This window comes from Ascaphus truei, chromosome 3, assembly GCF_040206685.1.
Source record: "Ascaphus truei isolate aAscTru1 chromosome 3, aAscTru1.hap1, whole genome shotgun sequence".
NCBI classification, from domain to species: domain Eukaryota; kingdom Metazoa; phylum Chordata; class Amphibia; order Anura; family Ascaphidae; genus Ascaphus; species Ascaphus truei.
In genome coordinates, this window is record NC_134485.1 from 241,082,556 (window position 1) to 241,097,873 (window position 15,318).

The 15,318-nt window shown below is 40.6% G+C and overlaps 1 protein-coding gene across 3 annotated transcripts in view; it reads right to left on the minus strand.

Moving 5' to 3' along the window:
* Positions 1–323: 323 nt before the first annotated feature.
* FHL2 (four and a half LIM domains 2) overlaps positions 324–15,318 on the minus strand; it is an 81,685-nt gene continuing 66,690 nt past the window's right edge. For all 3 annotated transcript variants that reach the window (XM_075590439.1, XM_075590438.1, XM_075590440.1), the window contains 4 exons: positions 8,710–8,884; positions 6,108–6,277; positions 2,907–3,093; positions 324–1,130 (listed from right to left, as the gene is read on the minus strand). In XM_075590439.1, the coding sequence (XP_075446554.1) occupies positions 979–1,130; positions 2,907–3,093; positions 6,108–6,277; positions 8,710–8,884 (684 nt within the window). In that variant the 3' untranslated portion in view covers positions 324–978. The remainder of the gene's footprint in view (positions 1,131–2,906; positions 3,094–6,107; positions 6,278–8,709; positions 8,885–15,318) is intronic.

Sequence of the window (15,318 nt, forward strand, 5' to 3'; positions counted from 1 at the left end):
ATTCTTTATTGGCTACATGTTAACGGTGGAGGTTTTTTGTTGCCCTTTTCACACACCATAACTTAAAATGTATATGGTATATATCTTCTACAGTGCATACCATCCATGCATTGGAAAATACACAATCAAGGAACAGAAGGACAGGCACTCCCAAATTCAAAAAGGTGATGTTTAATACTCAAAGTTTTGGCTGTTGATGGAGCCATTTTGAATGGAGCTCCTGAAAAAGGCTCCATTAAGAACTTAACCGAGTATTAATCATCATCTTTTTGAATTTGGGAGTGCCTGTCTGTCCTCCTGTTCCTTGATTGCATGTGTGTATGTGTGTATATATATATATATATATATATATATATATATATATATATACATATATATATACATACATACATACATACATACATACATACATATATATATATATATATATATATATATATATATATATATATATATATATATATATATATATATACATACATACATATATATATTGGCATTTACTGACCAAATATATTAGACTTACAACACATCTTTTCCGTGTGTTGTTTGATATATTTGGTCAATAAATGCCCACTAAACTCCATTATTTAACGAATAATCCCCTGGACTTCTTTTGCAAGTTGAATTAAATTTTTGAGCAACATGATCATTCTTTATAGATGTTATTGGCACACATTATAATATTTCAAGACCAAAAAAACATTCTCTTCTCATAGATAATGTCAGACATTTTAAGAATGAGCTTTCAAATGAAAGGTATCTTTCCTGTGCAATAATATCTACTGTTGTCCAGTGTCAACAAGTCTACAATCTATTTAGATTTATGCAGATGGCCTGGGAATAAAATGTTAAATTCAAGACATACAACAAAAATACAGAGATTGTTTAATGAAGAAAAGCAAAAATGAAAATGTTTTAAAAGAAATATATATATGCTCCCTCGCCTCATTTGTGGTTAGTTTATACCGATCGGTTTTATATATCTTTCCCGCACTCAGGACAAAGGACGTCATCTCTTTCTGTAAGGAAACCACGTCCCACCAGGGAAATAGCACACTTCTTACAGTTAAAACAATCGCTATGCCACTGGCGTTCCTCAAAGGAGATATACTTGCTCCCTCCAAGTCCTAGGAAAGAAGAGAGCATATGATTTCATGGGTGCTAGAGGCAGTGCAGACAGGTTTGAGATCCTTCACACAACTATAATGAAACCTTCATTTGTGTGGTTATTTTTTACATAAATTATGCAGGAGTTGGAAGGATATGAAGTATTAAAACCGAATAACAACATTACCATCTCCTGTGCGGCTTTATTTACTTCATATGGATGTTTATGAAATACGTTAGAAGCACCAAACACTTCCAAAATGCTATTCTTTAGAAGAGATGTAGAACAGTCTGTGAGATACAGTAGTAGTACTTACCCTACAAATGTGTGTTATACAAAAATAACAAAGCAATGATAGAAATAGAGTATATAAATGACGCCGTTATCGTTTACTGACATTATAGGAAGAATACAAGCTTTCCCTTTTTCTGGCATATGCGTGTTTCTAAAGGCTAGCACAGTGCCATCCTCAACTTTACACAGAAGAAATGTTATTTCAGCAGCTGTAGAGATCCTTATCACTCCTTTGAAGAAGCGTCAAATATTTGTTGTGAAACGCGTAGGAGGAGGGATTTGGAGGAGTTCTGTCCCTGTGGACTTTCTGTAGGAAGACCGGAGCACACAGGAGGGACATAACCGCAGCTACAGCATGGGAGTCCCTCCAGCCAACCTCACAGACTAAAAAAAGGGCTTTGCACACGCAGATAAGCTCATACTATTTATGTATTTTGTAAGTGAATTTGTATTGGTTCTTTTCTTGTAATAAATTGTTTAATAGTCTGTGCTTCTGTCTCCTAGATTTTCTTTGCTACCTTTTGGGACCTGAAGACTCCCTTACCCAGAAGCCGCAACAATGCACCCAACAAGACTGCCTGACATTTACTATTTAAATTCTGTGGAACTCCCCGATTCCTATGATCTTACGGACTCCAGGATTTTGAATATTTCTGATTTCTTTCTTGTTTCTTTCCCCCATCTCCCTTGCCCTTGTTAACATTTAGTGATTCGTTGCATTTTCCCTGTGCCCCTTACCCTGGTACCCTGCTCCAGTGCATACAGTATATCATTCTCATATACGGGCTACTACCGCACTCTATATACTCTGATCCATTGGTTGTTATTTTTAGTGATCTGAGCACCCATCTTTCTCTCTCTTTTCTCAGAGATACTTATCAGTTTACTGGTACAATTGGAAGCTGAAAACTGAAGGGAAAGGTCCCTTTAATACCTGCCATTATGTGGCATTGTTTAATAAATATAAACTGTCCAATGTGATCTAAAAATTGAATTATACCAACAATCAATTTTTTTTGCCATATTGGTCCAATGAAAAGTATTATGCACAAGTAACGCATTTTATTAAGAACAACTTGAGTCTTTCAGGGTAATCCTACAATATATAGTCCGAAGCAGCGATTCAAGCTGTTATAGGACAAAAATCCCCATTGACTTCAATGGGGATTTTAAGCCAGAAACACATTTTGAAAAAATATAAGGCCCTTAGATGTCTGCAAGATGTGTTGGTTTAGACAACTAGTTTTAGAACTACATCTGTAAAATGATATTGTTTCCAGGTTTCTTTACTTATTATACCTAATTAACCATGCAGCACACATTTTCCAGTACCTGTTGTGTTTTTTTTAGCAGGGTAAAATATTAGGGAACTGATTTTTGTCAATGGGCTGTCTATTTTTTTTTTTTTATTATCCAATCTTCCTTGTAAAATATTTTATTGTGGACCACGGATGGATTATAACAAACATGAAATATGAGCATAAAAAAATAGCTTATTTACCACTAATAGGGTTGGTGCACCCAGCACATTTCTTGGCATACAAGTTGCAGAAACAATTCAGGCAGTAGGCAAACTCATCACGAGAAGTGAAGCGTTGTCCAGACAATGGTTTCTTGCATCCGGTACAGACAAAGCACTCCTTGTGCCAGGGCTGATCTCGGTAGGTGACACCCCCAGTGGCAATGGCCTAGTGGATGAGAAGGCAACAAGGAGTTTCAATCTGAGGCCACCAATCTGTCACCATTGTATTTTTTATTTTATTCCTATGTAGCGCACACAATATGCACATCGCTTTTCAGCATATTCATTGAGGGAATAGCGAATACAGGAATGCATATACAATACAGGGATCGGGGCGTCAGACATAAAACTAAGGTATGTGTAGACTGTCAACCCTACCATGAAGAGGCTTTTAGTCCACAGTACTTGGTATTTCTGGTAACGTTCAGACGCCTGAAGCAAAAGTCATTACATAAGAGATCTCTGTGCAAGCCAACGGTCCCTATTTAATACGCTCTAAAACGGTCTTCCCCTTGCTCAAGAAAATGTAAACCCTACTCAACTGAATGGAGATGATATCTTTCATAAGAAGTGGAAGACCGTTGCACAGCAAAATGACTATGGGTCAGAGTATAAGAACTTTTAGTGATAAGTTAGTGTAAGAGGTTCAATGATTTTGAGCCTTACAGAGGATTCCGGTACTGAAGGAGAGATGAGGCAGCAATTTTACTAGGGGACTTGAAAGGATTAGTCAATGCCCTCAACCAGCAAATGGAGTTAAAGGGCATTAATAGAAGCCAGCTAAGAAGACTATGAGAAAATATTTATCTTTTTAGATACTGACTGATGTGGTTTAGTTTTTAGTTTTGTTACATATTCCAGACAGAAACCTCAATAAGGGTTTAATGCCACCCATGCCAAGACAGGTACCACACTGAAACAGTAATTCAGCCTTTGCCAGGGAGCCATATAGACTGCGACATTAGGAGTGACTATTAGCTACATCACCATCTTGTTTGTATCTCCGGTTGGACCACAGAGCATGCATGTTGCATAGGGAGAGTACAGAGATGAGTTGTTATCGATTAACTGTCATGTGGATAGACAAACACATAGGTACCTTAAAGTGAAACATGGAAAATTGAGAAATATTACAATTGAGGGCTGTTGCTGTAGCAAGAAGGGTAAGGCTTTGTCCACGGTGGACGCAATTGCGACAGCGATGGCGTTCACGGCGGGAACAAGACCCGCCCCTCTTTGGTGCCGGGCCCAGTAGCTGCTTGCACACACATGTAGAGCTCGCGATCCGCAACCACATTTTGTAAAGACAAGGATTTTGTCTTTTCCTGTGGCGACGGAGCACTGGCCATGTTACGGCAGCGGTTCAGCCAATGTGGGCGAACCAGCCACGTGAAGTCATGGCCACGCCCCCGCCACGCCTCCCCATCGCGAGTTGCCTGGAGTCTACCAGGTCGTGCTGACTCTGGTAACGAGCACCGCCAGGCACCCCGTCGCGCAGGCAGCGCACACACTGGGGCCTTAGCCTTTGATATAAATCCGAAAGCATCAGCTATCAGATAAAAAAACGTGAATGCTGCTGTATCAGTAGATTCGTCCTTTTAGCAAAACAGCAATCACTTCAATCGATAGCTGCAGTGCACACATGGCTGGTTTTGTACTATTTACCTTACTTCTCTACTTAATTACCCGTGAATGTGAAGACAAACTACAGCAGACACACAGACTATCTCGATCACTTTTGCTCCTTTGCTCCCAAGCAGTAAATAGCATCCATATTATTCAGCAGGATTAATATCACACTGCTGAAATGTATAAAAATCCATATGTAGTCTCTCCCTCTGGAGACTACTAAGTAATGTAAGGGGTTATCGGCCTTAATGGGTTAACCGGGTGGGACACTATAGTATTGCCCCTCCCCATCATGTGATGAAATATGAATGTGGAGAAGGGATTGCCACTCCCTTGTAGGTCTTGTGACCAATGATGTCACCATAAGGGCATAGAAGGGTATATATAGCTCCACCCAATGTTATAGAAGCAGGTTCCTCTGAGTTCTGGCAGAGGGCCTCACCATGAGTCCTGTATATATGTTTAAGGGAATAGATATGTGTATTAAGAGTGTCTTGTCCTTGTTTATTGATTTCAGTTAAGGAACATGCCCTATATAGTTAGCGCCTATAGTAATGGCCCAAGACTGAGCACGTGGTTAGCAGGAGTTCTCAGAGTAGAAGCTCTGGAGCATAATCGGATCGGCCCCTACGGATGGTCTTTAGTAAACTCCTGATCCAATATGCATATGCAGTACACAGTAGGGAGAAATTGATCCTAGAAAGCAGAGTGTTTTCCCAACAGAGACAAACTTGAGATGGGGCACTATTGACGCTATTCAGGAGATTGCCAATATAACTAATACTAAGGGAAACAAGCATAAGTACCTCCCTAGTGTAGAAGTGACAGCTACCAGGGGAAGAAGCACAGAGTAACTTTATGATTTGCTTATTCTATCTGCATATCCTCGCCCAGCCTGCACCTACCCAGCACCCTGAACAGGTATGAGAGACTGAGCATTGCCATGTATATCTCATTCAACTCCATGTAAACTCCTTTGGCGCCGGACATGGAGAGTTGCACATAATTTATGGGATAAACAAGTAAGGGAACGTTGGCTTTCATCCTAATTCAGTTTTATCAACCTCATTCATCTTTTATTCACAAAACAGAGATAGTGCAGATTGGTGCCCTATCGTACAGAAACTCTCACTGTGTCACTTTCTGATGTTAATGAGAGTTCCCTTGTGATAGTGCCCGGATTGGCACTGTTACAGTTTAATGAATAATCCCCAATGGGAGATTAGCTCTAAAACCTCCTCTGTGTTACATGTTTTTAGGTTCTTAGTTTCAGATACTCTCCAATTAACCTCTTCAAGATAAGAGGGGCCTGCAACACATACAAAGCACTGCATTTGAGGCCCATTTGGTACTAAAGGGTTAACCTGATGCAACAGGAGTAAACTCTTTGTATGAATAAACGATAAGAGAAACTTGTTAGGTCTATGGCACTCATGTAGGCCCATATTTACTAAGCAGTATGGTATCGTATGTAATACTCCCACCTATTAAGTACAACCCAAAGTCTCTCTATGACATCAGCACGCAGTTTATAGATACCATGTGTGTTACCTTCTTGCACTGGATGCAGTGCATCGCAAATTGCTTTTCATAACATGGCACACAGAAGTTCTGATTTTCCTTGGGGATGAAACTCTTTGTCCCAATAGGCTGCTGGCAGCGAGTACAGATAAAGCAGGTCTCGTGCCAGTTGTTCCCTTTGTACTCCATCTTGCGGGTTCCTGCCACAGAATTAAAAGACGCAGCAATCAGGTGATTTTTTAAAGGGTCCTCTTTACCGGGTACTGAATGCACTGTCCAAAGTATTCACAATCACCAATGATAAATGAGGTGTCATTTGGCATACCGATTACACTGTCTATTCTATTCTCTAGAACAGGGGTGTTCAACTCCAGTCCTCAACACCCCCCAACAGGTCAGGTTTTAAGGATATCCCAGCTTCAGCACAGGTGGCTAAATCAGTGGCTCAGTCGAAGACTGCACCTCCTGTGCTGAAGCTGGGATAGCCTTAAAACGTGACCTGTTGGGGGTTCTTGAGGACTGGAGTTCAGTACCCATGTTCTAGATCACGTTACTGGGGCATATTGAGTCAATGCCATTTCTTTCTACTTCTGCACTTTTTGCACCATGTTTTTCCTACTGAGTAACCTATAGTAACCAAAATGCATGTGATTCAAAGGTCCGGTACTACAAATTGTATTTTTTTTTTTAAATCTAAGTAGACCACATGAACTGCATTACCCTGGTCTAAATTCCTACTTACCTCCTCAAAGAAACAAATAAGCTTAGTTTGGCATGATCTATCCTTCATAAATCCATGCTGACTATTACTAATCATTTTGTTTTACATTAGGTATTCCTGAATATTATCCCGTATTAAACCTTAAAGAAGTTTCCCCGCTATTGAAGTCAGGCTTACAGGTCTGTAATTCCCCGGTTGTGATCTAGCTACCTTTTTAAATATAGGCACCACATCTACGTTACGCCAATCTTGTGGTACTGTGCCTGTGGAAATGGAGTCCTTGAATATTAAATATAATGATTTGGCTATTACTGAGCTTAACTCCTTGAGAACTCTTGGATGTATTCCATCGGGGCCAGGTGCCTTGTTTACTTTAATTTTTTCAAGCCACTTATGAACTTCTTCCTCAGTTAACCAATTGTTCATTAATATAGAGGTTGTGGCTTCCTCCTGCGGCGCTACTATTGAACTTGATTCTTCCCTGGTAAACACAGAGGCAAAATAATTTGTTTAATACCTCAGATTTTTCCTTATCTCCAATAATCTGCCTACCCATCTCACACTGAAAGGGTCCTATATTTTCTTTTCTCATTTTTTTGTTATTAACGTACTTAAAGAACTTTTTAGGGTTGACCTTACTTTCTATTGCAATCCTTTTTTCATTATCCATTTTTGCTAATTTGATTGCCCTTTTGCAATTTTTGTGACATTCCTTATAATTCTGATACGATGTCTCCGTCCCTTCTGACTTCAAGAATCTAAACACCTTCCTCTTCTTGTCCATTTCCTCCCCTACCTGTTTATTTAGCCACATTGGTTTTGACTTATTTGTTTTATACGTATTACCCAAGGGTATACACTGATAAGTGTGCTTTTCTAACAATGTTTTAAAGACTGCCCATTTATCTTCTACATTTTTCCCTGCAAAAACATCATCCCAATGTATTACTTGTAGATTAGTCCTCAGTTTATTCAAATAGGCCTTTCTAAAGTTAAGGTCTTTGTTGAACCCAAGTAATTTTTTTTTTGAAAATGTATTTTAAATGAGACCATGTTATAATCACTGTTACCCAAATGTTCCAGGGCTTTAATATACAAAGTCGCAACATCACAACAATGACATTGTAACTTTCTATTAGCCGTGCGGCCATGTGGTGTCCTCCAGCCACCAGTCGTGGAGGTTGGGACACTATGAATCAGCTCCGGGGGACCACCCAATTAATATAAGCTAAAAAGAATCAGAATAATTACAAGCAGTGGGGACTGCTGCTTTAGCAGTAGAATATACTCCTATAAAAGTCAGTGCATCTTTAGAATCAGTGGTACACCCGAAGACCTAATTGTTCTAATGTTGTAAAAATAAAAGAATTACACTGAGCAATGCAAAATACTGCTTTAAGCCATTCAGTGCAAGAGGGGCATTGCTAGTCTCTATAGCAGCAAAGGGATTCAAGCTCCATTTCTAAAATCCTTGAATTTAAGCCAGGGGTGGCTTCAGCACAAGTAATTGACTGAGCCACCTGTGCTGAAGCAGGGATATCCTTAAAACCTGACCTGGTGGTAGCACTTGAGGACTGGAGTTGGCCACCTCTGGCTTAAACCTTCAGATGTATCCCAGGAATGTATTTGTTGCATTTTCTGGGTGGCTGTTACATGTTCCCACTACTATTTCATTAAGCGCTACCTAATGTTATCGAATTGTATTGATAAATTTAGCATTGTATTTTAGAAGCAGCATTGATATGTCCTTTCCATAATATCAGTGATAAAAATTAGTGCAAAAAAACTGACCCACAGAGACAATATTTTCCGAAATGAACTCCCAAACAGCCACATTTGCTATATTTGCTTCTCCTTCCCACACTTTGCACATGTATCCATCGCCTCACATCCACAGCAGCACCTGCTAACCTGGCATGATGGTTTTCTTGCACTCACTGCACTTGGAAGAGTACTCATTGGAGTAGCACTCCGTGCAGATGAGGTGCTCATCTTTGGCAGCGAAAGGCTTGTCCACCAGCGAGCGCTTGCACTGGAAGCAGTGGAAGCAGGATTCGTGCCAGTGACGATCCTTATATGACAGATCCTGAAACAATATGCAGAAATGCCACGTGTTAATATGACAGAGTGTTTTGCTTTACACGTCTATCTTTTACTTCCACATTTACAAGGATTGCTAACCTGAGTAACTAAAGTCGCAGTACCTTATCACTCAAATATCTTACAAAGGAAATTGACTTCTAAAACAATTGAAGTAATCCTTACATCATAGATTTCATTTGGAGGGGGTCTGAAAAATAAATGTCTTACCCTAAAATGATCCACCAGCCTGTCTAACCCTGTTTGGCTCTCCTAAGTGATGCTGTAATTCTAATGATGTATGTCCGTCTCTGTCTCACAAGACACGGCAGGAGAAAGGGAAGGAGAGAACGTTCCCCTGATCCTGATTACCAGGCAATAACTTGCGGAACCTGTTCATTATAGGGAATTGCAGCTGTAAGACAGGACATGTCTGAAAAAGCCAGTCCTTGCTAACCGCAGTCATGTTGTCACCATATTAGACATGATATTATATCATGCTTATTATATAAGCAAATCATGGATTTTGATCTGTGAACCATACAACTATGTGATCTATCTACTGTAGCTGTCTATTATCCATTTTATATATTATATATATATATATATATATATATATATATATATATATATATACATACATATACATGTACATATACATATACATATACACACAAATGGAATGGTGGTGCACAGCATGAGAAATTATCAAAGAAAAAAGGTGATCCTGGCGCAACAGCCAAAAGTGGGTCTCAAACAAGTAGTATTAAAAATATTCCTTTATTGATCATCTAAAAAAGTGATAAAGTGTTTTTAACACGGAACGCGTAGGAGGGTGAGTGCCTCCACTTTTTTAGATGGATCAATAAAGGAATATTTTTAATACTACTTGTTTGGGACCCACTTTTGGCTGTTGCGCCAGAATCACCTTGTTTCTCAGATTTACCTCTCTACTCCAGGCTGCACGCTTACCAGGACTTCAGGATTAAGAGATTTCTGTGAGTACTTTCTTATTCATGATTGCTCAATGTGAGTCCAGGGACCATCCCAATGAGGGTTTGATGGTTTTTTTTTAGCCTTACACCTTACCCTTCAGGGAGTTTTGGCCCACCTGGGGACTTTACTACTTATAAGCAGTTTATCCATATCCTTATCCAGTCCTGTTTTATGCATACATATTGAAGGGATTCAGTGCTGAAGCGCCTTTGTCACTTGGAATTGAGAAATTATCAAGCCTGAACTGCCAATGCTAATTGCAAAAAAACTTTAATGACACATAGACAGGGCAAGAGAAACACTCTAACGCGTTTCGCACGTGGTGAGGTCATTACCCTCATGTCCCCAGCGCTACTTTTCCCTGTCCTGTTTCATGACATATAGCAAGCATTGCCAACACGGTCTCAATTCTCAATCAGTATATGCATACTCTCTCAGGAGGAATTTTTTGAAAAAACCTGAACAATCAGATGTTTTATCTCAAATGCTCATTTACAAATCAAACACAGCCACTTATTAAACAGTCACGGTGACATTTATTTGCATGTATTGAGTTTAGATGCACTGTTGTGGAGTTGTGGAATTTCTCCAACTTTTTTGATATATATATATATTATATAACCTTCTTGAATCAAAACCTGTCTTTTCTTAAATATCTTAGTATACCTTTTTATTAACCAATTCCATGTCTTTTGAAACAAAATTATGTATGAATTAGACAAACAATGATTAATTAAGAGTGAGTGTGTGCAAAAGTGAAACCCTGGTTTTATCAACTACATTAAAGGGGATAAATAGAAGCAGGTGTTTAAATAATTAGGTAAATCTTCAGGTGTGAGTTTGGAAGGCCCCACCCTATATAAAGATCAGAAACTTTGTGAGTTTGGTCTTCACCATACAGGTGTGTAGAAAAACATCATGCCACGATCAAAAGAGATCTCTGAGGAAGATATCCAGGAAGTCAAAGAACCCCAGAGTAACATCCAAAGAGCTGAAGGCCACTCTCACCTTGGCTAATGTGATAATTCATGACTCAACTATCAGAAAAATACTGAACAAGAATGGCGTTCATGGAAGGATAGCCAGGAGGAAACCACTGCTCTTTAAAAAGAACATTGCTGCCCATCTGAAGATCGCCTAAGAGCACATAGATGATGCACAAGACTTCTGGAACAATGTTCTCTGGACTTTTTGGCCTCAATGAGAAACGTTATGTTTGGCGAAAACCAAACACTACGTTCAAACAGAAGAACCTCATCCCTACCGTCAAGTATGGTGGTGGGAGTGTGATGGTTTGGGGCTGCTTTGCTGCCTTAAGGCCTGGACGGCTTGCCAGCATTGACACAATCATGAATTCTGCATTGTATCAGAAGATTCTAGAGGAGAATGTCAGGCCACCTGTCCATGAGCTAAAGCAAAAGTGGGTCATGCAACAAGACAATGATCCTAAACATACAAGCAGATCAACAAAAAATGGCTGAAGAAGAAGAAATGATGTATTTTAGAATGGGCTAGTCAAAGTCCGGACCGAAACCCCATAGAAATATTGTGGCAGGACGTGAAGTGAGCAGCCCATGAAAGGAAGCCCTCAAATGTCACTGAGTTAAAGCAATTCTGTAAGAAGGAATGAGCTACAATTTCTCAAAAACAAAACGAGACTGACCAACAGTTACAGGAAATGCTTAGTTGAAGTGATTGCTGCTCAAGGGGGCGCCACCAGGCACTGAACCTCAAGGTTCACATACTTTCCAACTGATGATTTTGTGTTGGAATCATTTACTGATATCTTGTTATGCTTTTTATAACAAATCTGTTTGATATTATTCATGGAACATGCTATATTTCCTCTCTTATTCTCTTATCCCACACAAATCAAAACCTACATTTAAAATATTCATTAAAATCTGTTTGAGATCACTAAGCAAGTTAATACAAAAGAATTCCCATGTTTAATGTTTTTTTCCATTTATTGCAAACATTCTACTACTTATAAGAAGATGTTTTTTCAGTATATATATTTGGGTATTTTGAATCAAATTATTTATTTATATATTTTTTCTCTACATATATTATTATTATTATACATATTATTTGTAGGAGTAATTTTTGTATCAAAGAATATTCCACAGCAGATGGATGTTGCAATGTTTTTTGTGATTGTCCTATCACTGATGTATGGTTTAAAATATGTGTATGTTTTTGCATATTTCAAGTGTGTATATGTATTTTCCATTTTATCTATATGTTTATATACATTAGTCTTTTACATATACAACATTTCTACACACCGTCCATTATGCCTTTAGTGTATAGACTGCAGCTGTTGACTGTGAGAGACTATACATAATACCGCACTCCTCCCTCTAGAAGTTTGCTGCTGGTAAAAAGGTAGGCCTTATATATAGAAAAACAAAAAGAACGATTCCTGCGCTCCTACCAATTAGGCAAAAATAGTGATCTCATGAATAAGTGGTATTTAGTTAAACCCTTTGGCCAAAGCGTTATAAGCCTGCAGCCAACGTCACGGCATGACCAATAAGCAGGTACCTACACTGAATATATGTAATTATTGTCCCATGGACTGGTGAAAAATGTGAGAAAGCCCTGAAGGGGTTAAATAAAGCATATGCTTGTGTGAGTAATGTAATTAAAATCTGGCCAAAGCCAGTCTCATAGTCACCTTACTGTAGAGGTAAACTGTGGGTGCACAAATTCCCTGGAGTGAATATAATAAAACTTACCTTGTGTTGCTTTGAATAGTGTTCTGTTTTTTACCCTTTATACTGAATGTAAAGGTTCACATACATTTTCACACATGAACATTGAATCATTTGTGTATAAATAAATGTTGAAAAAGTATCATGCTTTCGTGTCATATGTATGATGAGAGAGAGAGAGAGAGAGAGAGAGAGAGAGAGAGAGAGAGAGAGAGAGAGAGAGAGAGAGAGAGAAAAACTACCGACCGCAGAGGGTTTACCCATGTTTGGTGGACGTCCAACGGAGGCGGGGTGGTGAGCGAGTATGCTGTGTGGTTTCTCCATTACACTCGTTAGTGTTATGTGCCCATTTTAAATTGCATTATTGTGAGTGCTTTAATAATATTTTAAATATAAAACATTTGTTACTCGATTGATCTGTCCTATTGGGCTATTTCTCTCTTACTGCTGAGGTTTGTATCTCCTGAACTTCGCTGGTGATGACACATCTCTACCTGACATATAAAGAACAGATTGCCACAGATTTTGATATTGCCTTTAAACATCCTACATCCTGTGAGTAGGCTGAGTATAGAGCCAAGATAAGAGCTGATATTTACCCAGCGTTGCACTACACCTGCACTTAGATTGTTTGTGTTGTTGTCTCTCCCCATACATGCTCCCCCTGGATTGTGAGAACACAGACTGAAGCCTCACCATGAATCCTGTAAATAAGTCTGTGTATAGTTATGTGTATTAAGAGTGTCATGTGACCATTCATTGTTTTCAGTTAAGGAATGTGCCGTATATAGTTAGAGCCCATATTAATGGCCTAAGATTGTTCTCTGGCCAGAAGAGGAGTAAGAATGTGCTCAACAGGGAGTTCTCAGAGGAAAAGCTCTGGAGCATAATCGGATCAACCCAACCAGAAGGTCCTAAATAAACTCCTGTTCCGACAAGTATAAACTAAGAATGCCGGGCACGGATACAGGATAGTGATCCCAGAGAATAGTGTGTGTGCCCCAAAAGGGGCACACCTGAGATAGGGTATTATTGAAGCTATGCAGGAGATTGCCAACCTACCAAAAATAAGAGAAACAAGGATAAGTACCTCCTCAGTGTAGGATTGAGAGCTACGAGGAGAAGTAGTACAGAGTAACCATATTGCTTGCCACTAGTTAATGCAGTGATTCCCACCCTTTTTTGTTTGGAGGAACCCTTGAAGTATTTCGAAAAGTCACGGGGAACTTCTATCTGGCTGACATACTAGGTTAATTTCCCACCTCACGAGCCCCCTCTATTTCCCACCCTCTACCCATGTACTGTATTTCTCTCCCCTCCATCTCCCTCACTCTCCCCCTCCCGCGTCGCATATATTTATCTCCCCTGCGTCTCACTCTTACTCCCTCTTTTCCTCACTCACTCCCTCCCTTCCCCCCTCTCCTCTCACTCGCCCCTACCTTCCGTCAATTACCCCACTCTCACTCAATCCCCCCTACAAAATACATACCAAAACCCTCACCCCCCTAAATACATGTAACCCTACCCCACAATACATCATAAAAATACCCGCCTCGCCAATACATATTAAAAATGCCCCCGCCAATATATATTAAAAAGGCCACTGCCAACACATATTAAAAAGACCCCCGCCGCCCCAATATATTTTAAAAAGACCCCCGTCACCCAAATACATTAAAAAAAAAGACCCTCGCCTTCCCCAATACATTTTAAAAAGACCACCACCACCCCTATACATTTTTCAAAGACCCCCACCGCCTCAGTACATTTTTTTAAAAAACCACCACCCCAATACATTTTTAAAAGCCGACCACCCCCGAATACATATTTTAAAAAATCGGGCTGCATGGATAAAATCATCATCATATCTCCTCAAGCGCCCCTCATCATCATTCTCATATAGCTCCCCCAGCACCCCTCATCATCATCCTCATATCTCCCCCAGCACCCCTCATCATCATCCTCACATATCTCCCCCAGCACCCCTCATCATCATCATCCTCACATATCCCCCCAGCACCCCTCATCATCAGACTCATATATCTCCCCCAGCACCCCTCACATCATCAGCCTCATATCTCCCACAGCACCCCTCATCATCATCCTCATATCTCCCCCAGCACCCCTCATCATCATCATCCTCATATCTACCCCAGCACCCCTCATCTTCATAATCATCCTCATATACCCACCCCCCTGCATCTCACATTACCTCCCCCCCTGCATCTCCCTCCCCCCCCCCCCCCCATATGCCTACCTCAGGTGGCGAAGGCGGGCAGGAAGCAGCAGCGAAGGCGGGCAGGAGGCAGCAAGAGACAATAGCGAAGGTGGGCAGGAGGTGGCGGAGAAGGATGGCAGGAGGCAGCAAGAGACAATAGCGAAGGTGGGCAGGAGGTGGCGGAGAAGGCGGGCAGGAGGCAGCGACGGCGAGCTAAGAGCAGGCAGGAGTACATGCATGCGCTCGCTCTGCAGGCACCGGAAGTGCCACACTGCTAGAGCGCGATCCTGCAGTCCTGAGTGCAGGCGTTGGGAGGGAGGGGGAGAGCTGGGGGAGGGCTGAGAGCCGGGGGGGGAGCCAGAGGAAGAGCCAGGTAGCCGTTGCGGGCCGCACAGTGAGTGCGGGCGGCTAGGCAGAACCCCTGGGACTGGTTCACGGAATCCTGTTTGGGAATCACTGAGTTAATGTCTGAAGTAACATCTGTCTGTTATATGTGGAGCATTATCAATG